The sequence below is a fragment of the Gymnoscopelus microlampas genome (assembly GCF_963454915.1).
Source record: "Gymnoscopelus microlampas genome assembly, chromosome: 22".
NCBI classification, from domain to species: domain Eukaryota; kingdom Metazoa; phylum Chordata; class Actinopteri; order Myctophiformes; family Myctophidae; genus Gymnoscopelus; species Gymnoscopelus microlampas.
The window spans coordinates 33,879,702-33,904,535 of record NC_139959.1 but is presented as its reverse complement, the minus strand read 5'-3'; the positions used below and the strand labels follow the sequence as shown (position 1 = coordinate 33,904,535).

General features: G+C 42.0%; 1 protein-coding gene across 1 annotated transcript in view; it reads right to left on the bottom strand.

Annotated features, from left to right (window-relative positions):
- Window positions 1–12,412, bottom strand: part of ipo4 (importin 4) — a 29,629-nt gene extending 17,217 nt beyond the window's left edge. The window contains exons 1-13 of the mRNA XM_084048008.1: window positions 11,990–12,412; window positions 10,787–10,873; window positions 10,597–10,676; window positions 9,380–9,421; window positions 9,142–9,271; window positions 7,939–8,121; window positions 6,614–6,679; window positions 5,951–6,052; window positions 5,781–5,864; window positions 2,985–3,140; window positions 1,846–1,899; window positions 1,599–1,708; window positions 770–878 (exon numbers count right to left, since the gene is read on the bottom strand). Coding sequence (XP_083904134.1) covers window positions 770–878; window positions 1,599–1,708; window positions 1,846–1,899; window positions 2,985–3,140; window positions 5,781–5,864; window positions 5,951–6,052; window positions 6,614–6,679; window positions 7,939–8,121; window positions 9,142–9,271; window positions 9,380–9,421; window positions 10,597–10,676; window positions 10,787–10,873; window positions 11,990–12,055 — 1,269 coding nt within the window. The 5' untranslated portion in view covers window positions 12,056–12,412. The remainder of the gene's footprint in view (window positions 1–769; window positions 879–1,598; window positions 1,709–1,845; window positions 1,900–2,984; window positions 3,141–5,780; window positions 5,865–5,950; window positions 6,053–6,613; window positions 6,680–7,938; window positions 8,122–9,141; window positions 9,272–9,379; window positions 9,422–10,596; window positions 10,677–10,786; window positions 10,874–11,989) is intronic.
- Window positions 12,413–24,834: the final 12,422 nt, after the last annotated feature.

The window sequence follows — 24,834 nt, the reverse complement described above, 5'->3', positions numbered from 1 at the left end:
TTCACTAGCCCCCCCCCCATAAAAACAAATAATAATACAAAAATATGTTTAATCAAAAAATATTTTTAATTAAAACAATATTTTTAATCAAAAAAACGTTTTTATCAAAACTTTTTTTTTTTATCTGTGAAATATTTCGCGGACCCCCTGGCTATGCGTCGCGGACCCCCAGGGGTCCGCGGACCCCACTTTGAGAACCGTGGGCTTAAAGGAGTAGTTCACCCAAAAAAATACTTATGTTCTATCAATTATGCACCCCATGTAGCTTTGAATTCATGGAGATTTTTTTTGTTTTTGTCGCATTCCTAAGCCTATAATTTGATGACCGGCGGAGTCCGGCAGAGTCTCCTACTGAGTATTGACCCAGTCCATCAAATTATTGGCTTAAGAATGTGACAAAAACAAAAAGATCTCCATGAATTCAAGGCTTCATGGGGTGTGTAATTGATTGAAAGTATTTTTTTTGGTTAACTGCTCCTTTAAGATGCAATTAATTTCATGTTCACTGCAACGCGTGAAATAGTATGTCCCAAACAGACAGCATACATACACGCACGTATGTTAGATCATGAAGGATAACGTCAAATCTAAAAACATCTTAATTTTCGTCTGCTATAACAGGTTTCCATATTTGGCTGTGTGCCGTCAACAAAACTCAAAATCATTAAGGACCATCTAACTCTGTGATGCTAACAAATCAAATGAAGAGTAAGTAACGGTTGCATGTGTGGGTTTATGTCGTGTTGGTACAGTATGAATCCTGGCTCACCTGCAGGTGTTCAGAGAACTGTCCCAGGGCGAAAAGGCCAGCGCTGCGAACCACCTGATTACTGTCCGATAGGCTCTGACACACTGTCTGCAACATGGACGACAGCAGCCTAACACACACACACACACACACACACACACACACACACACAAATCTGATTATTCTTGGAACTAGATCCTATGTTTCTGAGATGATCATTAACCACTTAAACCACATTTCATTGTATGTCAAGTACAGCAAATATCCAATCTACAAGCTCACAACACATTGCAACATAAAGCGTTATGAGCTTGTGGATCTGCCATTTTCGCCCGTTATCACTGAATGTTCACCTGTTATAACATGCCCAGAATAGGCTCTATTCACAGCAGCCATATTATGAAGACATTCACAGGTGTTACCAATGATACTAATGAAGGCTCTGTTCCATTCTGGTCAAACAGAGTCAGGGTGTTGATATTGTGCATGTTGGCCCACTGGAAACACTCTGTTACACCAGTGGGTCTACAGTTGGGGTCCAGGGACCCTCATGGGCTTCCAAATGGCCCCTTACAGGTGCGTAACTCTGAGAGTTACGCACCTTACGGGTCCATTTGGTTCCATTTGATACACTCTCAGAGTTATGGGGGTCGTGGAAAACACTGTGCTAGACTAAATGGAACAGAGCCTTCATTAGTATCATTGGTAACACCTGTGAAGGAAGTGATAATATGGCTGCTGTGCATAGAGCCTATTGGGAAGCTAGGTTGTTGTGGTTAAACCAATGCCACCGCATTTTCAACTTCAGCGTGATATCTATTTGGACCCGACTTGGTCTAAGACGACTTACTTGGTGCGTATGTGGTCCGCACAGCCCTCCGCCACCACCGCCAGACACATGAGGCCCCCCTTCCTCTCATAAGGGTTCTCACTGGCAAGACACGCCTGGGCCAGGGGCATCTAAATGTACAAACCAAGACCCAACAACAACACATCATCAGTCAACCCCCTGTCTGAGGAAAGGACAACCGACCAGACTACAATATCACGACACATCACATTAATGTTCACGCTGGGATATACACAACATCACTCACCAGATGTTGGAACAGTTTCTCCGGAGGCATGTGGAGTGCCATAGTGTCAATAATCTGCAACACATAAAAACACATTAAAGTCCCAAGTTTGGCTTTCCTGCCCCTCCCCACTAACACGACACTTGAATTTCCCCCGTGGGATAAATAAAAGGTCTATTAACCCTTTAAGACCTGAAGCCGATTCTACATGTCTCCTAAATCTCAACAGTATTCTGAAAAACGTATGTTTCTATATCAGTGGTTCATCAATGTCAAGGACTCCCAAAATTATATGTACTAGACCATACCCGGTCGGCGCAGCGCATCCGTAGGGGGATATGCACACATGATCTGGCAACCCGGGAGGCGACATTGTTTGACACATAAACGCTAATAAGAAGCTGAGATTTGATGAAATCGAAAAACGGGCTTCACAGTTAAGTTCAGATGGTAATGGTCAATGGCTGTGTGCAAAATCAGAGCAATTGGTCCAGCCACTGAGGAGAACCGGGTATCTTCACGTACTCACGTACTCACCTACTCACCTACGCACCTACTCACCACTACAGAGGTTACTAGAATTATAGTAGGATTTGGCCGCGGACCCCCATCAAAATATTTTGTTCCAGGGACCCCGCAGAAGCAAAGATTTGAGTTAAAAATGTTCGCTTTAAAAAATATATATATATTCAAAGATTTGCACACATTTTCACGATTTCTCAAAAATAGCAGATCTACAAGCTCGTAGCGCGGCACTCGGTGCCGCGCTACGAGCTTGTAGATCTGCTATTTTTGAATAGCCCAAAGTGTAAAATAATGCTTTTTAGCTCAAATCGAAAAATGACACAGTTCCAGGTCTTAATGGGTTAAAATAAGCTGCTAAATTGGAATTTTGTATTCTTCGCCATTATTTGAGAGCCAGGAAACTGAGAGCAGAGAGGAGGAAAGACATTCAACACAGCTTGTAGCAGTTCAACAAGAAATCCGGCCGAAAGTGAACCGGCGGGGATGTTACAACTACTTGGTCAATGCACTATCCAGTCATCTACCTGTGTGGTCCCGCCGTAACGCTAGTTTTTTTCAAGCAGGGTTTTGCAATCAGGCCATAGGATCAGTTCAAAGGATCAGGCCATAGGAACAAAATGAAACACGGCCCCAACCTGAGCAGCACAGTGTTTGGGGTTCTCATTGTCTGTGGCTTCGTCGTCGTCATTCTCTTCGTCCTCTGGGTCCTCCTCGCCAGGTGGGGGCGCTGCACTCAGCACAGGGAAGATGGTCTGTAGTATGGGGTTCAGCAACTTTTGCTTCAGAACCGTCTAAAGAGGGAGAAAGAAAGGGAAACACGTGCAGTTGATGTCTATTTCAGTTCATTGTTTATTACTTATTTACTAAAACAATATTTACGATACAACTTATATTGACAGAGAATATTTGATCTATTTCGGCCATTCTGTGATCCTTCAATGGAACTTGTTCACAGTGTCATATGACAGGGTAACACCTTAATAAAAAGATTATTAAGGCGTGCGGTACCATTAGTAAGCATTGACAACATATGTACTCACTATTCATTTTATTAGCTGCAGCTTGTTTACCCTTTAGGGGCGGCAGTGGCTCAGGGGTAGAGTGGCCGGGTAGAGTGAACTGGAAACAGCAAGGTTCCCAGTTCGATCCCGGGCTGGGGCGCCCCCCCAGAGATAGTGTCGAAGTGTCCTTGAGCAAGACACTGAACCCCTAATTGCTCCCGATGAGCAGGTTGGTGCCTTGCATGGTTTCCTCCTCCATCGGTGTGTGAATGTGTGTGTGAATGGGTGAATGGCACAATCAATGTAAAGCGCTTTGGATAAAAGCGCTATATAAATGCACCATTTACCATTTACCATTTTACCCTGTCTGTGAAAAGGGTCCATTCCCATCATGCACACAGATACAGTCTATGTAGGCACCATTACATCAACCTGATTCATTGTTCACTATTTTTGCCATAGTATACACAGCCAACAAGGATGAGATCGACTGACTGTACTGTAGCCACTAAAAACCCTTAAGGGACAGGGTTCAAGTTTTTATTGTCAGGGCGTGGTCTGACACTGGCACAAAGTCTGATATGAAAATGAATTGCAGTTATGGTGGGTAGTAAGCTGCAACTTGAGATTGCATTGACACAAACTGTCTACCATGTCCAACAATTATTTTTATTATTCCACGATATAGAAAGTTACCCGAGACCATTATGATCTTTTGGTCTTTTTAATTTAGAGGGGGAAAAAAACAACATCCAGTGAAACAGTGGATACCTCCAGTGTAAGTATGAGGGGCAGCTCCATCTCTGATCTGTGTAAATCTTTGCGAGGGCCAGGGGTCTATGAAATAATTTTCTGTTGCCTTCACCGTAAATGTACATTAATTATCTATTGGCTCATGGTGTGTTGTGATACTCTCCTCACATCTATTTTTACCATGCAAGCTGAATAACTAACATGACTGGGGAAGGAGCCAAATGCCTCCTAAATTAAAGGTTTTAAGATATACCATGACCGGGGCGTGGGCTAGTAGCTGACCAGCGTCGACCACATACAGCTTTCTATTGAACTTCTTCACCTGTCCTTGATTACGGTAACGTTTTCTATTTCTATTTATGTATCCTCTCACTCAGCATCTTCTTTACAATGATTATCACGGGGCACGAGGTTTGTTAATAATTGTAGAAACCTGCAGAAATTGTCTCATTTCCAGATTTAAAATCTTTGATTAGGAATAGGCTCTATGCACAGCAGCCATTTTGGAGACAAATTGGGCCTCTTCTTATTTCCTTCACAGGTGTTACCAATGATACTAATGAAGGCTCTGTTCCATTCTGGTCAAACAGAGTCAGGGTGCTGATATTGTGCATGTTGGCTCACTAGAAATACTAGTGGGTCTCAAAGTGTGGTCCAGGGACCCTCATGGTTCCTTGAGAGGGTGTAACTCTGAGAGTGTACAAATGGAACCAAATGGACCCGGGAGGGTCCATTTGGTTCCATTTGTACACTCTCAGAGTTATGGGGGTCCTTGAAATTAAAACGTTTGAGAACCACTGTGCTACACTAAATGGAACAGAGCCTTCATTAGTGTCATTGGTAACACCTGTGAAGGAAGCAAGGAAGGGGCCCAATTTCTGTCCAATATGGCTGCTGTGCATAGAGCCAATTCAGTTTCTATCCACGTTTTTTTTATTTATGATCGTGACTTTATTTGATGCCACGTTTGAATATGGACCGACTTGCACTGCTGCTTACATTGGTATGGTCACTCATGCGAAAGACATTTTTAATCTCGACGATATCAGTCTTTCCAGAGTTATGGTTATATAAAAATATATATAACTCCCAACATCCTTAATTCAATTCCGGCCAAAGCCCTGTGTTGTACTTACAGTACGTCTCACTTCTTGTCTCTCTACACGCGCCTATCTAAGTACAACAGGATATACCATGATAAGAGCCCTCGTTCACCAAATGGTGACATACTCTGTCTCACGTAGCCAGACCAGCAGAGATCTCCGCCTGCTGATATGTCTGGGTAAATTCAATGTAGTGGCTAGAGAGCAATGGAGTAATGTACTAGAACAATGGAGAAAGCCAGTGCTAACAAACCTACGCCCACTGCTTTGAAAACCAATCCTGATACATCATATGAAGGACCAGACCACCCTTGAATTGGTTCTGTGACGCTTTGATTGATTGATTGCATACTTAGATATTATAATATTAGTCAGAAATGTAAACGGGCACCTAGCCTGACAGCGTGTCGCGGGTTCGAGTCCCGTTCCCGACGGCCTTTGCTGCGTGTCACTCCCCATCTCTGTCCAAAGTTTCTCCCTCCAGAACGAGTAGACGGAGATATCTGGCTAAACGAGACTATAACAGGGACAGAAATAGGCCGTCCTTTTATAGCACCGGGTGAGGTGACCTTACCTTGCTCTTCAGCCTGATGAGAGAGGCGATGCAGTTGAGAGCCTTCACGCGCACGGAGTCACTCAGCGTGGTATCAGCGCACACCTAGTGCAAACACACACACATACATGCCATTAAACATCTCCCCCACTGCTCGCACAAACCCAAAGTAATGACCCACGACGACTAACCTCCAAGCAGAAGCGGACAATGTCGGCGATGTTTGGGACGATGATGGACACCTCACTCTCCATCAGCTCATCAAACACCTCCATAGCCTCGCTGGCTTTTTCCTGTGCGCACGCGCACACACACACACACACACACACACACACACGTTATGTTGGGCTGTCGAGTGTAGGCAGTATGTTTAGACAATTATTTATTATAATTGTTTACATTTTTTTGTTTACATCTTTCTCCAATGATGCGTAAATAATTCTGTGTGTTTAACATGAATATGATTTAATGTAAAGTGTATTTGTGTGGTGGACCACGCGCAGACTTGCATCGGCTGGTGGTCTTTTTTTTTTCTCTCCTTTTTCCACTTTTTGCCCTCTTTTCTGTACTTTTTAATACCATGTAATTTACTTTCTTGTGAGGGTTGGGAGGGGGGGTTTGTGTTTGTCTTGTGCGTTTGTTTTTTTCACAGAAAATTTGAAGAGTTCTGTCATTGTTTATCCTCCTGTAAAACTGACTTCTTCAATAAAAATGGTGGAGATTTCCCTATAATTTACAAAGTCAAACAATGAAAAATACTACGTCATGATATTTAAACCATCTCACAGGAACATGGGACCAACAATAGCTGCAACTCCTCGGATGAAGTGACTAATATAAATCCATCCATTTACCTGATCTGCCTTGATGAGGTGTTTCAGAGCCACGATCAGTTTTGGGATGAGCGAGCGCATCAGGTTCTGAGGGACAACGGATCACTTCAATCAATACAAAAGGTGATGTTTCGCTTGTCTTAAAATGACATTTTCAATACAGTGTGAACATGTAAGAAATCAAGACAAGGTAATGCATATCCAAAACGTATCTTTCGCAAATAAACTTAAGCTCAAACTCAAAATCAACCTCTCCTTAACCCTTTAAGACCGGGAACGCATCTGTCATTTAAGATTCCAAAAAATTCAAAAATAGCAGATATACAAGCTCATAGCGCGGCACCGAGTGCCGCACTATGAGCTTGTAGATCTGCTATTTTTTTGAAAAATCTTGAAAATGTGTGCAAATCTTTAGTTTGAATATATATATACTTTTTTAAAGCGAAAGTTTTTAACTCAAAGCTTTGCTTCTGGGGATTTTACAAATGTCTTCTAAATCCTAACAGTTGTTTTTTTCCTAAAGTTTTCTTTTTTTTTTTTTACTTATGTTGCTATATTTAATGGTTTTCAAACTTTTTTCATGTCAAGGACCCCCAAAATAATATGTATTTGTCCGCGGACCCCCTCCCATCTAAAAATATTTTGTTCCAGGGACCCCCAGAAGCAAAGATTTGAGTTAAAAAATGTATAAAGATTTGCACCATTTTTTAGGATTTTTCTAAAAATAGCAGATCGACAAGCTCATAGCGCGGCACTCTGTGCCGCGCTATGAGCTTGTATATCTGCTATTTTTGAATAGCCCAAAGAAATCTTAAAATGACACAGATGCGTTCCCTTCCCGGCCTTAAAGGGTTAACCCCATTTCCACTGGACTTCCCCGTTTTGCACGACATGCAAAATGAAGTTTTTTTTGCCAGTTTCCCCTTCCACACAGTAGCTTCACATTTACTGTATGTCCTAATAGGCTCTATGCACAGCAGCCATATTATCACTTCCTTCACAGGTGTTACCAATGATACTAATGAAGGCTCTGTTCCATTTAGTCTAGCACAGTGGTTTCCACGACCCCCATAACTTTGAGAGTTACTCTCAGAGTTACACACCTGTAAGGGGCCATTTGGAAGCCCATGACCCCAACTGTAGACCCACTGGTGTAACAGAGTGTTTCCAGTGGGCCAACATGCACAACATCAGCACCCTGACCTGACTCTGTTTGACCAGAATGGAACAGAGCCTTCATTAGTATCATTGGTAACACCTGTGAATGTCTTCATAGTATGGCTGCTGTGAATAGAGCCTATATACACTTCCTCATGGTGACCTGAGAAGGGATGACGATGCCTCACCATTTCCTCTGAGCCTGTATACGCGGTGATGGCAGTGAGCGTGAGGACGCAGTAGTACAAGGCCGTGGGGTTGTCCAGGTCGTCCTGCAGCACGGTACCAAACAGCTGGAGCAGCTGCCGGTAGTGAGGCTTGAAGGGCTCGGGGTTGGACTCCACCACCTTGCTCAACAGCAGGAGGCCCACCTGGGAACAATAAAGGCAATCACCTTTAGACTAAATATAAACTTTATAAAACTAGACAGGATAAAAGTGTCAGTTGCTCTCTGTTCTTACAACCGTCCAACATTGAAAGTTTGTACAGTAGGCACACACAGGTGTACCATAGTACAAAGTGGGGACCCCAAGGGGTCCTTGACAGGGTTCCAGGGGGTCCCCAGCTAAATGTGTGAATACATTTGAACCCCTTTGCCATATTTCATACTTTGGCTATTCAAAAATAGCAGATATACAAGCTCACGGCGCGTCACTTCGTGCCACGCTGCGGGCTTGTACATCTGCTATTTTTTGAACATTTTCAAAAAATATTGATTTTGTTTTTTTTTAACACAAATCTTCTCTTGTGTGGGGGTCCCTGGCACAAAATAAATTCAGATGGGGGTCCGCGGCCAAATATGTATCAATTTGGGGGGTCCTTGGCATGAAAAGGTTTGAGAACCACTGCCCTAGTAATAAAAAATCACACCTGTGTGAAGGTAGCGGCGCCTTTGATACATTTTGTCATCAATGAGTGTTTATAATGTGTTTATAGCCACGTGTCACGTGAAGCTTGACCAATCACTTTGTTGACGTGTCTGACCAATCAGAACGTTGACGCAAAAGCCAGGTATAGAGGGCTACCGCTCTATACCTAAAGGTATAGAGCTGCTGACAGATCTCAGAGTGCACTACAGTGTGGCTGAAATCCGCCTGCCCCTGGGTGACTAATTACACTCCTCTGAGAGAAATATAGCAGCTACAGTCAAAAATAACACATCTAAAAGCATCTACACAAGTTCATCTATTGGGATATCTAAGAATTCCATGTCATTTGTACATACTTCAGGCTGGAAGGCAAGTTGAAAACGCCTTAGTTTGAGGACAGTTTGAGATTTCTTCTTGCTAGCTAGCTATGCTGTAACATGGGATTCCAAATGACTAATTTGCACTTTTAAGCTGCGTTCGCTTCCCGCGTTCGCGCGTCTTACTTGTACTTGAGATGTATACCTGTCTGTCCTGAGGGTTGTTGCTGTGGGTGGACTGGTTCAGGAGTTGGAGGAGAGCAGGCCAGCGGTCAGGTGTCTCATGTTTGACCAGAACCGCGCTCAGCTGGGAGAGGGAGTGGCGCACCGTATGTCTGCAACACAGAGACTTGAATGAAGGGCTAGTTCGTTCCCATTCAGCCCGTGTGTGTATTTATGGAGGGGGTAGGATACATTGGGTAGTGACACTCGTGGCAACTCACTCTGACTCTTGTGTGAACGCTTGTAGCACGACGGCCTTCAAGCTGAAACAAAGTAAAACAAAAACGACTATATCGGTCATTATTATTCACCTCATTATACAAGTAGTAAGGAGATCTTCACCCATTAACTCATTGAGTGCCATTAACGTGTTTCACGTGTTTTACCGCTATGGTGCAACGTGCCATTAAAGGACGACTTCACCAATTTTCAACCTATCTTCATATAATTGGTCCTCACTAATACTCATGATAAAATGGTACCATTTTATTCTACTTGGTCTGTGTCTCATAGGAGGGCTGTGGACAGTCCAGAAACCCGTCTACCAGTGACATCATTGTTAGGCATGATTTTTTTTTCCAACAAGATTTCACATTTCTTATTTAGATTTGTATTAACACGAGAACAATGGCTTCTTTTATTGCATTGCAACTTTCCAGGAATAGAAAGCCTGCAGTTTCTATTAGCTTGGATTCCCCATTGATGATGTCACTGGTAGACGGGACTCTGAACTGTCCACAGCTCTCCTCTGAGACACAGACCGAGTAGAAAAAAATTGTGCCATTTTATCATGAGTATTAGTGAGGACCAATTATATGAAGATATGTTGAAAATCGGTGAAGTCGTCCTTTAACGTGTTTCACATGTTTTTTTTTTAGAACCCAAGATATCATTATCTGAAGATTTGCAGCTCCATCCACTCCTTGTTTAACTTATAACTTAAAAAGGCTGTATCTCGCTTCCTAAGCACTTTTGTTTTACTTTGAAAAAATAAAAAAATAAAAATCATAATGGCCAGAAATAGATAATAATAATTTGGGCACTCAATGAGTTAAGGCCTGGAACGCATCTGTGACATTTTTTAGATTTGAGCAAAAAAAAAGCATTATTTTACCCTTAAGCTATTCAAAAATAGCAGATATACAAGCTGAGCTTGTAGATCTGCTATTTTTGAAAAATTCAGAAAAATGTGTGCAAATCTGTGAATGTATATATTCTTATAAAGAGAACATTTTTTATTCAAAGCTTTGCTTCTGGGGGGTCCCTGGAAAAAAAAATATTTTTTGAGATGGGGGGTCCGTGGCCAAATACATATAGTTTTGGGGGTCCTCGACAATAATGACAAAGTTTGAGAACCACTGATATAGCAACATACGTTTTTTAGAAAACTGATTTAGAAGATATTTGTAGAATCGGAAAATAACTGAATCTCTCTTACCTTTCTCTATGATCCGGGCTGATCTTCTTCCAATGTTTTTTCACCCTCATCCTCAGCATGACTGCAGCCGACTGCCGAATCTAAACAGAGGTGAAAAGAGAATAAAATACCAAAGTTACAACACAAGTAGATGTTAAGTTATTCTTGAGTGGATGTTTAGATCTCAGGTTAATTGGAAAAAAAAACATACCTGAGGGTTCTGAGAGCCAGTCATGACAGCACACAGTGCTGGGATGATGGCTGGATCTTTGAAAGCCAGCTTCAGCTGGGCTGTGGCCTGAAAGAGGGGAAACACCACACACACACACACACACACACACACACACACACACACACACACACACACACACACACACACACACACACACACACACACACACACACACACACACATCACTAGTTCTGTGAGGAAAATACACATTTGTCTACAAACATCAGTGGTGGTATAAGTACTCAATTTTTTTACTTAAGCAAAAGTATCAATACTGCAATATGGAAATACTCTGTTACAAGTAAAGGTCCGGAATTCAAAGTTTACTTGAGAAAATAAACGTAAACGTACAAAAGTATTGGTATCAAAATGTACTTAAAAGTACCAAAAGTATAAAGTACTCATTATGCAGAATGTCCCATTTCAGAAGTTTTCAAATGTATACATTATTTTTAAAATAGCAGATTGCATCGTGAGCTTGAAGATCGGCTATTTTCAAATAGCCGAAATGTAAGGATGAAGTGGTTAATGTATGTTTTGTAATAATAATAATCAAAATCTACAAAGTAACTAGTAACTAAAGCTTTCAAATAATTGTAGTGGAGTAAAAGTACAATATTTGTCTCAGGTCTCAGAGATGTAGCGGAGTAGATGTAAAAGTACTGACATTTTTGAAATACTCCAGTAAAAGTAAAAACACCTCAAAATTGTACTTAAGTACAATACTAAAATGATGTTACATCATTGCTTGCCAAGACTGACAGTTTAACTTTCGTACAGTTTCTGTTATTTATTTGCTCAATAAAAGTAGCCTACATAAAAGACACTCTCAAGGGCATAAAGAAAATCTCATGACTGAAAATGTAATGATGTACATACTCACAGTACTCACATTTCTTACTTAAGGTAAAGTATCAATACTGCAATGTAGAAATACCCTCATACAAGTAACAGTCCAGAATTCAAAATTGACTTAGTAGAAAGTACTCATTCTGCAGAATGTCCCATTTCACAAGTTTTCAAATGTATAAAATGAATACAAATATTTTAAAAAAGACAATAAACATACAAATTGGGGGGGAAATCAAAGGCTTATATGTGTGTGAAATACAAATCACACATAAAAACACAAAAGTTGGATTGATTTAAAACCCCTTATTTAATGACAAAATATCCTGTTACCTGCTGGATCACTGCATTGTCAGGCTGTGTCAACTGTGAGAGGATCTGCTCCAGTTGTTCTGTCATGTTGGCACTTCTGTGGTGTCTGTTGTCTTGTTAGTGTGCTTGATCGGTCTTATTATTATGATTCACAAAGTTGATTAAAAGCAGTTGATCGGGAGGAAGGCTCCCAGAAGTCCAGATGATCACAGTGTGTTAAAGATGACAGATAGAAAATGACAACAAATCCTCTCTAGGTGATCAGCAGTGTTAGGTGTCTAGCTTGGCAGCCAGCTGTCTAGATTGTCTGAATAATATCGTGTATTGATATTAAGTAGGATCATGAGCCGGTGAGAGAAGACGATCAGATCGATCGAAGGGAAAGGAAGGGAAGGGTGAGGTTCGGTTGCAGTCGTGATCGTGACACCCTGCCTGTCTGTCCCCATGCACCACGCGGGATGAACTATGCATGGATGGCAGTGTTGCCAGATGTCGTGAGAGAAACAAGTAAAACAGCTCCACACATTCCCTGATCACTTTTGTTTGGTGTATTATTTTTTCTCTCTCTCTCTCTATTCCCTGTTTGCTTGGTTACTCTATGATCAGTAATCTTGCCATGGATAATCAGGTATTTCAATCATGTTGTAGATTTTGTATACTGCAATCATGTTATTTGTCATTTTCTATACATTTTGTTGTTTACAAATCATGTTCTATTAACAGTGGTGGAAAAAGTACTACAATTATTTACTTAAGTAAAAGTACCAATACTGCAAATATAAAAATACTCTGTTCCAGAATTAAACATTTACTTGAGTAAAAGTACAAAAGTATTGGCATCAAAATGTACTTAAAGTACCAAAAGTAAAAGTACTAAATATTTGAAAATAGCAGATCTACAAGCTCACAACGAGTCGTGATGCGACGTGTTGTGAGCTTGTAGATAGGCTATTTTCAAATAGCCTAGGTATACAATAGGTTTAAAGTGGTTAATGTATGTTTCATTATATCATAATTTATATCTGAAAAGTAACTAGTAACTAAAGTTTTCAAGTAAATTTAGTGGAGTAAAAGTACAATATTTGCCTCTGAGATGTAGTGGAGTAGAAGTAAAAGTATTGGAAATTGGAAATACTCAAGTAAAGAAAAAATATCTCAAAATTGTACTTAAGTACAGTACTTAAGTAAATGTACTTAGTTACTTTCCACCACTGTATATTAATATTTGTATTGTGTTATACAGAGGCCTCGTATAAGCCCTTTGGGCATCTTGCCTCCTCCTGGCACTTTTCTTTTTTTACTGTTTTAAAAACTTTTTTGTATTGTTTTTACATTGTGCTAAACAAATAAAATCAGGCCTATTACATTACATTACAGTCATTTAGCAGACGCTTTTATCCAAAGCGACTTACAGTAAGTGCATTCAACATAGGTAGGGAACGAAACTACTAATCACCAGAAGTCTTAAGTGCATTTCCTGTAAAAACAAGCAACCAAGAGTATACCTATTACCTAGCGCTAAGGTAAAAGTGCAATATATCAGCTACCTACTTTCTTAAACACATGAGATAAAATAGCCAAATCAAATGAGCACGAGCTAATACAAAAGTGTATCGACTAAGCAAGATCCAATACAGCAACACAACAATAGTTCCTACAACTAGTTAACAACAAGTAGGCCAGGCAAAGAGGAAGCGTACTACCCTTCCTCTTTGCCAGGAAACACTATACCCTTAGGGTAGTGTTTCCTGAAGAGGTGGGTTTTCAGCCTGCGGCGAAAGATGGGCAGTGACTCTGCTGTCCTGACATCAGTGGGAAGTTCATTCCACCACTGTGGGGCCAGAACAGAAAAAAGTCGTGACCGTGTCGATCGACCAGAAGGACCGTTGAGTGGCGAGGGAATCAGTCGCCCAGAGGTGGCAGACCGGAGTGGTCGGGCAGGGGTGTGGGCATTGACCAAAACCCGGAGGTAAGAAGGAGCTGTTCCTTTCACTGTCCTATAGGCTAGCACCAGGGTTTTAAACTGAATGCGAGCTGCTACGGGGAGCCAGTGCAGAGAACGGAGAAGGATAGTTGTGTGAGAGAACTTGGGGCGGTTGAAAACCAGACGAGCCGCAGCTTTCTGAACAAGCTCCAGAGGTCTGATGGCAGATGCCGGAACCGGAGTTGCCTATGAAAAACAAGGCCAAAACAAAACAACAAAAACAAGCCCAAAAGAAGCGAGCCCTTTGCCCTTTAAACATAATACACTGGCTATTTGAAAATAGCAGATCTACAAGCTCACAACTCGCATGGTGAGCTTGTAGATCTGCTATTTTCGAAAAACATTGTGTAGAAATTATTTTTTTTTGGATATTTCACTTTCAAATAAAATAAACATGAAAAATAAATGAAAAGGGTAATCACGTGCCCCTTAAAATTTTCATTACTTTTTTCATTGACTTGTCCCTCTAATGCGCATTTGCGCATTAGAGGGACAATATCAGTCACATGAATCTATCATGGTTAAGATATTTGAAGTTACAAACTTGTTTGAAAGTGAAATATCCCTTTAACTACACAAATCTTGTCCATGGCACAAAATATTTTCAGATGGGGGTTTCATGGATAATTACATGTTAACTTAATTTGGGGGTCCTTGACATGAAAATATTGTTGAACCACTGGTTTAAAAAAACATTTAGGAAACAAGACCAAATAAGCAACTACACTTCAGAAATAAGCAACTTTACAGAAAAACAAGCCCAAAGTCGCTTATAATAAGTAGACATGGCAACCCTGCATGTGAGGTGGCGAACTTGGCTTGATTAAAGGGACAACATCATGCACCAGCAGCGTGAGAAGGGCCGAACGGCGACCTCTGTGGGAACGGAGGACACACTGCACTGCAAAAATAATAATTAAATGCTAAAAACTAACAGTACAAAAGTATTGGCAATGCATCAAAAATGTACTTAAATTACCAAAAGTAGAAAGTACTCATTATGCAGAATGTCAAATTTCACATGTTTTCAGAAGTATAAAAATCTTTTGAAAATAGCAGATCTACAAGCTCACAATGTGTCGCATCGCAACACATTGTGAGCTTGTAGATAGGCTATTTTCAATTGGCCCGAAATATAGGGCTGAATTGGTTAATTTATGTGTTGTAATGATAATTAAAATCTACAAAGTAACTAGTAGCTAAAGTTTACTAAAGTCAAAATCATTGTAGTGGATTAAAAGTACAATATTTGCCTCTGAGATGTAGGGGAGTAGCCTGGAAGTAAAAGTACTGAAAAACTGAAAAATACCTCATAGTATCAATAGTGCCACTATGGAGTGGCACTATGAATGTCTGAAAAGTAACTAGTAACTAAAGTTTTCAAGTAATTGTAGTGGAGTAAAAGTACAATATTTGCCTCTGAGATGTAGTGGAGTAGAAGTAAAAGTATTGGAAATTGGAAATACTCAAGTAAAGTACAAATACCTCAAAATTGTACTTAAGTACAGTACTTAAGTAAATGTACTTAGTTACTTTCCACCACTGCCTGTACTTGGTGATCCCAAGGCAACACTAAGCACCTATCTTGTGTCCAGGCCAGGTACACAGGACTAACACGAGACAAACTTGAATTTGTTCAGAAGCCTGCTGTGAGGGCAAAATGCAAACAAAAGTGTTGGTTGTCTGTCTATGACGAGACCACTGGCCAATTAAGAAAGCACAAGATACATTTAATAATACTACAAATACAATACACCCATTTAAGAAAACACTTTATGTAACTTGAATGGGTGTATTGTGTTCTCAGGCCCAGATAAACAATTTACAAGCTGTACACCACAAAGCTTGCATTGTCTAGTCTGATGAGATCCTTTTCATGTAGATTAAGATATTGCATTATTTTCTTTTTGAGACGTGTGTGCTACTAAATGAGACACAGCTCACAATGTACAATAGGTGTAGACCACAGGACTGTCTCTTAGTATTGTTGGTGAGCTGCTCAAGTTGTGTGCATAGTACTGCATAATATACCAATAAATGTACGGAATTCACAAACCTCATTCCTGGAACGCTCAAATCAAACAAATAAAAATGTTTATTTGTTTCTGTTGTTGACAATTATCATGTCAACAACAGTATATCAATAGTAAGGCTTGAATATACAAGGCTCAGTCTCCCAAAACATGGCGTCATCTGAGCCTACACACTGCTTCACACACCCTGTCCGGGTAAAGATCAATGGCAATGCCAATAGAACCATTAGGCTTACTGCTCTCAAGCCCTTTCAGTGGTAACTGAATCATTTGCACATCAATTGCCACCATAGGGAGAGCACAAACAACACAGGCCTAATCCAAATAATTGTCGTAAAAAGAATTGCAAACCCAACTTCAAGTTGGTCCACAGGTGTGAAGGAGTGGGTGATATACTTTCCAGTTCAAGCTTCATTCCCTGGCCTTCAACATGTTCAGACATTGTGCAGGTAAATTATTCATTATCTACTTGAGGATGCCAAAGCAACACTATCTTGTGAACCAGGCCAGGCAGACAGGACTAACACAGGATGAACTTGAATTTGTTCCAAAGCCTGCTGTGAGGATAAATGCAGACAGTAGCTTTAAAGACACTAACTCATTTTATTGACAGACAGTTAAACCCTAGGCTACGTATATAAACTTCATAGACAGAGGTTCATTGACTCGGGCTAGTTGGTCCTCTACTTTCTTTTACTGTAAACTGTATTGTATGCTACTTCTTATGTTTATATCGCGGTGAAAACATATCTCTCTTGGACAATAAAGTCTAATCTAATCTATAATGAGGCCATTTGCACATTAAGAAGACACAGATGGTCTCACACCATACTACAAAAACAACCATTAAAGAAAACTTTTTTTTTTGTCTGTCCTGAAAATGAAAATGTTTAAATATTTTTTGAGTACAACATATTTAAAATTGAAGTGCCTCTTTCGATCATTTCATTATAGAATTACGTTGTCTTGTGAGATATAACAGTTTTCATGTATGATGCTCACCGAGTACTTTAGCTGTAGACTCCAGGAATGTGTCTTCTTGGTATTGTTGGTGTATGAATAAATTGCTGCTCAACCTGCGTGCAAAATATTAGAGATTGACAAAAAATATATAAAAATGAAATGGCATACCAATGACAAATTATGTACAATTCTCATATCAACTACAGTATCTCAACAGTAAGTATTGAAAGTGTGAGCCTTCCAAAACATAGCATAATCTGAGTCCACATTCCATTAATGGTAATGTAGTATACAGACCTTTACATCAGTGATTCTCAACCATTTTAATGTCAAGGACCCCCAGTTTGACATGTATTAGGCTACGGACCCCCCTTTAATGGCATTTATACCTCTGGGACCCGAATTTATATTATAAAATCAATGTTAATTTAACTCTGAGAGTGTACAAATGGAACCAAATGGACCCGTTAGGGTCCATTTGGTTCCATTTGTACACTCTCAGAGTTACAGAACCATAAGGGTCCATTTGGTTCTTATCCATCATTTAGCTGGGGACCCCCTGGAACCGCCTCAAGTACCCCTGGGGGTCCCCGTACCCCACTTTGAGAACCAATGCTTTACATAATGCTTCAGCTTCACACATACACTCCCTGTTCAGGTAGAGATCAGTGGCAATGCAAATAGCACCATTAGCCTTAATGCTCTCAAACCCTTTCAACGGTAACTGAACCATTAGCACATCAATTGCCACCATGGAGGGGGAAGCATAAACAACACAGGCCTAAAACAAACCATCTCTGTAAAAGGAGTGCAAATGGCATTCAATGTGATCACAGATTCACAGGTGTAAATGAGTGGGTGACATTATTTCCAGTACAAACTCAGTACCCTTCACAACATGTTCAGACATTGTGCAGGATAGGGTTGTCTGGCTTTTGAATGCTTCACTACCTGTACTTGAGGGACCCCAAAGCAATGCTAAACACATCTTGTGTCCAGGATACACAGGACTAACACAGGTTTAAAATGTAATATAGTATGATGCCTGCTGTGAGGGCAAATGCAGTAGCTTTAATCCAAATACACAAACACAATGTTTGTGTAGCCTAAATCAGTTGAATCTGGGCGCTAATCCACAATAACCTAAACATAGGCCTAAGCATTATATTAATTGAATTTATATTTTCCAACACTGTACAGAATTTAGACTATAAAGCTATTAGCCTTGGGATGCAGGATAAAATGCATTTGAGTTGGCATCCAGGGGTCCTCGAAGAGGTTCCAGGGGGTCCCCAGCAAAATGTGTTAATCAGGTGAACCACTTTAAGCGTATTTTACACAATTCACAATTTTAAATTACATAAAATATCTATATTTACTGAGGGGGGGGAAAGCGTTGGAATAGCATAATTTAGACATGTTTAAACACTTCTCATATGTGGGGTCCCTGGCACCCAACTAAATAAAAATACATTTGGAGGCCCTTGTCAAGGACCCTGTAGTGTTCTACATCCAGAAAATAAATATATACAAACAAGTGGCACAGTGGCACTGGACACTACAGACCCCCAAAATTGTTTTTTTTTATTACTCCTTGACATGAGAAAAGGTTTGAGACGAATCACTGGTTTAGAAGTGGATTCAAATGAGATTGGGGGCCAATTAAAACGATGCAGTGATGAGTGAAGGAGATGATGACTGGCTGCCTGGTTGCCTCCACACGCCCACCTGGGTCCACGCCCCAACCACACCTCTCTCTTTCTTATTAACGGCTCGCCCCCAGGTCACGCGCACTTCTAAAACCACGGATCCATGCAAGGATTTTCCTCTTAGCATTGTTGACCGTGGAGCCACGGTTCGATCGCCTTTTAAATCTTCCTTTTAGACTATTTTAATTGGTATAAAGCAGTGATCCGGGTTCGACATGGCCGAGTGGAAGACGCAGCTGAGCTACAACTACCACCACGCTCACGGTGGGATCTATGGCGCTGCCTACGGGTACGGCTTCATGTACCACCAACCACCGGCACCAGATCATCATCAGAGCACCGGGGCTGCAGCAGCATGGACCGATCCGGGCCTTCTCGTCGCCAATCTCGCCAACTACCACCACCCCCACCCCGGCGTGACCCAGTCCCAGGCGTCTTACTACACGGCCCCGGCGGGGACCCGGGAGGCGTCGCCACCCGAAAGCCCGGTGATCGGCCATCATCATCACCCTCATCACTACCCAGGCTCGCAGCAGGGTGTCATCCAGTACTTCAGCAACCCACAGACGGGCCACATCTACGGCCTGCCCCCCCAGAACCGCGATCCGTACGAGATCAATGCTGCAGCACGGACACACGATGCTGTGGCTGAAGCCCAGGCCGGCAGTGATACCACCAGGCCTGCTACACCGGCAAGCGACTCTGAATCGCACGCGTCACCCGGTGAGTTGATGATCGCACATGTACAAACTTTTTTTTGTGTCAAGGACCCCCAAATGTATAGGCTCCATGCACAGCAGCCATATGATCACTTTCTTCACAGGTGTTACCAATGATACTAATGAAGGCTCTGTTCCATTTAGTGTATCACAGTGGTTTCCACGACCCCCCATAACTCTGAAGGTGCACAAATGGAACCCATTTGTACACTCAGAGTTACACACCCACCATAAGGGGCCATTTGGGAACCAAAATGCAGTGTTTCTAGTGAGCAAACATGCACAATATCAGCACCCTGACTCTGTTTGACCAGAATGGAACAGAGCCTTCATTAGTGTAATTGGTAACACCTGTGAAGGAAGTTAGAAGACACCCAATTTCTCTCCAATATGGCTGCTGTGCATAGAGCATATTGATAGAAAATAAGTATTTTTTTGGGGTGAGCTGGAAACTCTTCACCTTTCATGCCAACTGCCATCAGACTGTACTCTCCCTCAATAGGCTCTATGCACAGCAGCCATATTATCACTTCCTTCACAGGTGTTACCAATGATACTAATGAAGGCCCTGTTCCATTTAGTGTAGCACAGTGGTTTCCACGACCCCCATAATTCTGAAATGGAACCAAATGGACCCTTACGGGTCCATTTGGTTCCATTTGTACACTCTCAGAGTTACACACCTGTAAGCGGCCATTTGAAAGCCCATGAGTGTCCCTGGACCCCAACTGTAGACCCACTGGTGTAACAGAGTGTTTCCAGTGAGCCAACATGCACAATATCAGCACCCTGACTCTGTTTGACCAGAATGGAACAGAGCCTTCATTAGTATCATTGGTAACACCTGTGAATGTCTTCACAATATGGCTGCTGTGAATAGAGCCTATTGTGTATATGTCCATCTGAAAAGGTTGTGCCAGGGATCCCCCAGAAGAGGAGATTTATGTTTCCCAAAATCAGTTTCCCAACATTTTTCAAAGAATCGCAAAAATAGCAGATCTACAAGCTCACAGCAAGGCTCTGCTAGTTTTGTATAGCCAACGTATAAATGGATAAAGTGGTTCAAATGATTGTGATTAGGGTTGTCCGATATTGGCTTTTTTACCGATAACCGATATACCGATATTGTCCAACTCTTAATTACCGATACCGATATCAACCGATACCGATATATGCGGGGATTATTGTGATTAGGGTAAGCTCAAATTTCATATCACACACACCATATACAGTAAGAACTCCTGTAACTTATTTATAAAGCAAAAAAAAAAAAAAAAAAAAAAAAAAATTCAAAAACCGATACCGATATTTTCCCGATATCAATTTTTATGCTAATATCGGCCGATAATATCGGGAGGCCGATAAAATCGGACATCCCTAATTGTGATGCTATGTTAACTACTTTTGCTGAGGACCCTCTGGAACTACTCCAAGGACCCCCGGACCCCACTTTTTGAGAATCAATGGGCTAACTGTACTTAACCTTTTATAGTTCAGTCTGATCGTTCCCTCCATTTATCAACCACGTGGTGTAGTCCATTAAAACATCCTGACTCACCCTTTTCAATGGTGACACCTCGTGGTGTATGGTGAGAATGGCATGATTTGATAAGACTTCCCCTCACCGCCTGAAAAGCAGGCAGTGATGGGAAAGTATTCACATTTAAGTAAAAGTATCAATACTGAAATGTAAAAATATTGTTACAAGTAAAAATATGGAATTCTACATTTACATGTATAAAAATGTGCAAAAATATAGCAGAAAATAGCAGATCTACAAGCTTGATGCCATGCATTGTGAGCGTGTAGATCGGCTATTTTCAAATGGCCGAAATGTATATATTGTTGAAGTGGTTAATGTATGTTTTGTAATAACAATCAAAATCTAGTAACCAAAGTTTGCAAATAATTGTAGTGGAGGAAAAGTACAATATTTGCCTCTGAGATGTATTGGAGTAGAAGTAAAAGTACTGAAAATTGTAAATACTCCAGTCAAAATTGAACTTAAGTACAGTACTTGAGTACATGTACTTTGTTACTTTACACTACTATGAGAATTGCATGATAAGACTCCAAAAAGAAGGGCCTGTTTCTCATAATTCCATTAAGGGATTGCCTGAGAAAGCATTGATTGTGCACATTGCCAGTCACCTATATCTATATTGACAAATCATCTACACATTTTAAAAGCAATGTTGTTACCCCTGCACCCGTGACCCCCAGAGCACCAGTTTTGAACTCCTCTGCTTTCCTCCATACAGATTCATGGAGCCCTCGCTGCAGCAGCAGAGATGGCGGTCTCCCCCAAGCAGATCCACATGCCTGGTCAAGACGGTACCTTGATGGCGAGAGGGACAGTGTTAGCCCCGGCGATCATAAACCCACACTTCACACAGATTCGTGGAGCTCTGGTCTCCCCCAAGCAGATCCAGTTTCCTGGACCAGAAGGGACCTTGATGGCAGGAGGGACAGTGTTAGCCCTGACGATCCTAAACCCACACTTGAAACCGATTCATGGAGTTCTGGTCTCCCCCAAGTAGATCCAGTTTCCTGGGCGAGAAGGGACCTCGATGGCAGGAGGGACAGTGTTAGCCCCGGCGATCCTAAACCCACACTTCACACAGATTCATGGAGTTCTGGTCTCCCCCAAGCAGATCCAGTTTCCTGGACGAGAAGGGACCTCGATGGCAGGAGGGACAGTGTTAGCCCTCACGATCCTAAACCCACACTCGACCCAGATTTGTGGCGCTCTGGTTGCACCGCTAGAGAGCGAGGTCTCCCCCAAGAAGACCCAGTTGGCTGGACAAGAAGGGACCTCGATGGCGAGAGGGACAGTATCAGCCCTGACAATCCTGAACCCGCACTCGACACAGATTCATGGAGCTCTGGCTGCAACGCAAGAGAGCGCGGTCTCCCCCAAGCGGATCCAACTCCCTGGACAAGAAAGGACCTCGATGATGGGAGGGACAGTGTCAGCCCTGACACACGTGAGCAGGGCCCCTCTCTGTTTACAGAGAAGTTGAACATCCCCACCAACATAGGGGACGCCGACGCCCCTGACCCCATACACGCACCGCTGTCCACCCCAAAGAAGCGAGGCAAGCGAGGCAAATCGGCAGTGAAGGCCGCCCGGGCGAAACCGAATTCAAAGCCCCGGTCATCATTTTCAGAGAGTCAGATGGACGCCCTAATGCAGCGATTCCACGCTCAGAGGTATCTCACCCCCGCCGAGATGAAGGAACTGGGAGAAGTCACAGGGCTAAGCTACAAACAGGTGAAGATTAAAGAATGTGATGTAAATAAATATCTGTCCAGCCCAAGTGTCCTGTTAATCGGTAACGGAGAAACGGCAGGCTGAGACGCACAAAAATTCGTCCATTAGGGGAGGCCCGACCTGAGCTGTGGTCGTGGCCTTAAATGCAAGACGATATACACACCCCCAATAATTTACAGTATCTCTCAATGTTTGTTTTTTTTGTTTGGGAGAGTAGTAGTCATAAAAGCAGGATGGGAAGGAGGAAGAGAGCAAGAGACAGATTGAGGAAGGAAGACCAAGAGAAACCATTATAGGCAATGATCTGACCAATGTAAAAAAGATAACTGAAACTGTATTGTTTGCAAATCACAGTTTGTCAATTTATACATACAATACATAAGCCTAGCATTAGTTTTTTTTAGCTGTGCCACATTTAACTGTGGCACAGGAACTTTTTTTAATGTTAAACAAATAGCAATATTAATGGCTTTTATCTGGTGTTTCAGGTGAAGACCTGGTTTCAGAATCGCCGCATGAAGCTGAGGAGACACATGAAGGACAGTGACTGGGTTATTTCTTCCAAAGGCGGCCAGAAAACCAGTCCTAACGCCAGTCCTAACCCCACACACGACACCAACAACATCCAAGCAGTGAGTGCCCACATAATTATAAAAGCTATTAGGCTTTCCATTTTCTCGCCCGTCTTAAAAGCCTATTTTAATTCAGACTTGAACATTTGCCATAGAAATATCTGTCCAGCCCAAGTGTCCTGTTAATCAGTAACGGAGAAACAGCAGGCTGAGACACACAAAAATTCGTCCATTAGGGGAGGCTCGACCTGAGTTGTGGTTGTGGCCTTAAATGCAAGACGATATACACAGATTACACCCCCCCCCAATAATTGACAGTAGCTCAATGTTCGATATGTGTTTCTCTGTATATTAACACCCATCCTGTCTCCCTGTAGTATCAAGAAGAGGTATTTCATGCACAGCTTCAGGAGCAATACACCCAGCAGATGGCGTCCGCGTACAACCAGAGCCCTAGCCAGAACCTGGCCTACTATCTGGCAGCTATGGGCGCCGCGGGCTACAGCGCGTGGCCCTCTGCTGCTTCCCAGCCTGCTGGCTCTCCCAGACCCCTTCCAACCGGCTGGACCACATTGAGCCCGTCTGGCACACACTACGAATACAGCACTGCCACAGCTGGCAATTCCAGTGGCAACACCAGCATTGACAGCGACGATGTGGTCGATGTCTCCAGTCCCTCAGTGCATGGCGCCAACCAGTAGTGACTTGGCCAGAGACTACAGTTAGAAGGCTATAGGCTATAAGCACAGCAGCCATATTGGAAGTACATTGGGCCTCTTCCTTACTTCCTTCACTGGTGTTACCAATGATACTAATGAAGGCTCTGTTCCATTTTGTGTAGCACAGTAGTTCTCAAACATTTTAATTTCAAGGACCCCATAACTCTGAGTGTACAAATGGAACCAAATGGACCCGTAAGGGTCCATTTGGTTCCATTTGTACACTCTCAGAGTTACACATGTGTAAGGGGCCCTTTGGAACCCCCTCAAGGAACCATGAGGGTCCCTGGACCACACTTTGAGACCCACTGGTGTTTTCCAGTGAGCCAACATACTCATCAACCCCTTGACTCTGTTTGACCAGAATGGAATAGAGCCTTAATTAGCATTATTGGTAACACCTGTTAAGGAAGTAAGAAGAGGCCCAATTTCTTTCCAATATGGCTGCTGTGCATGGAGCCTATTGTGACGATATTCATATATCCTTGTTTATATTCCCCATGCACAAGTTTTAAGAGGCACCTAAGTTGGTAGTTGTTGGCCCAAAAACTGTTCGCTGCTGCATACGTGTGTGCTCTTGTTCGTGTTTTATCTTTACCCTTTTTTTTTGTATTCAAATATTTGTAATTTTTTACCAGAGTACTTAATCTACATTGTGTGTTCTTTGCTCTTGGCAACTCTCCCGTGAGTTTGAAGCCCTGATGGATGTGTCTTGTTTTATTCTTATCACTTATCATGTACTGCCAACAATGCAAAGTACTACTACATGTTTACACATTTGCCTGGGTGGGTTTTTTGTTTCTTCTTTTGAATAAATGCCAGTTCACTTTGTTCACTACTTGAAATGTTGTCTTGTTTACATTTGGTACACGGTCAATTAAATACCGGTAACT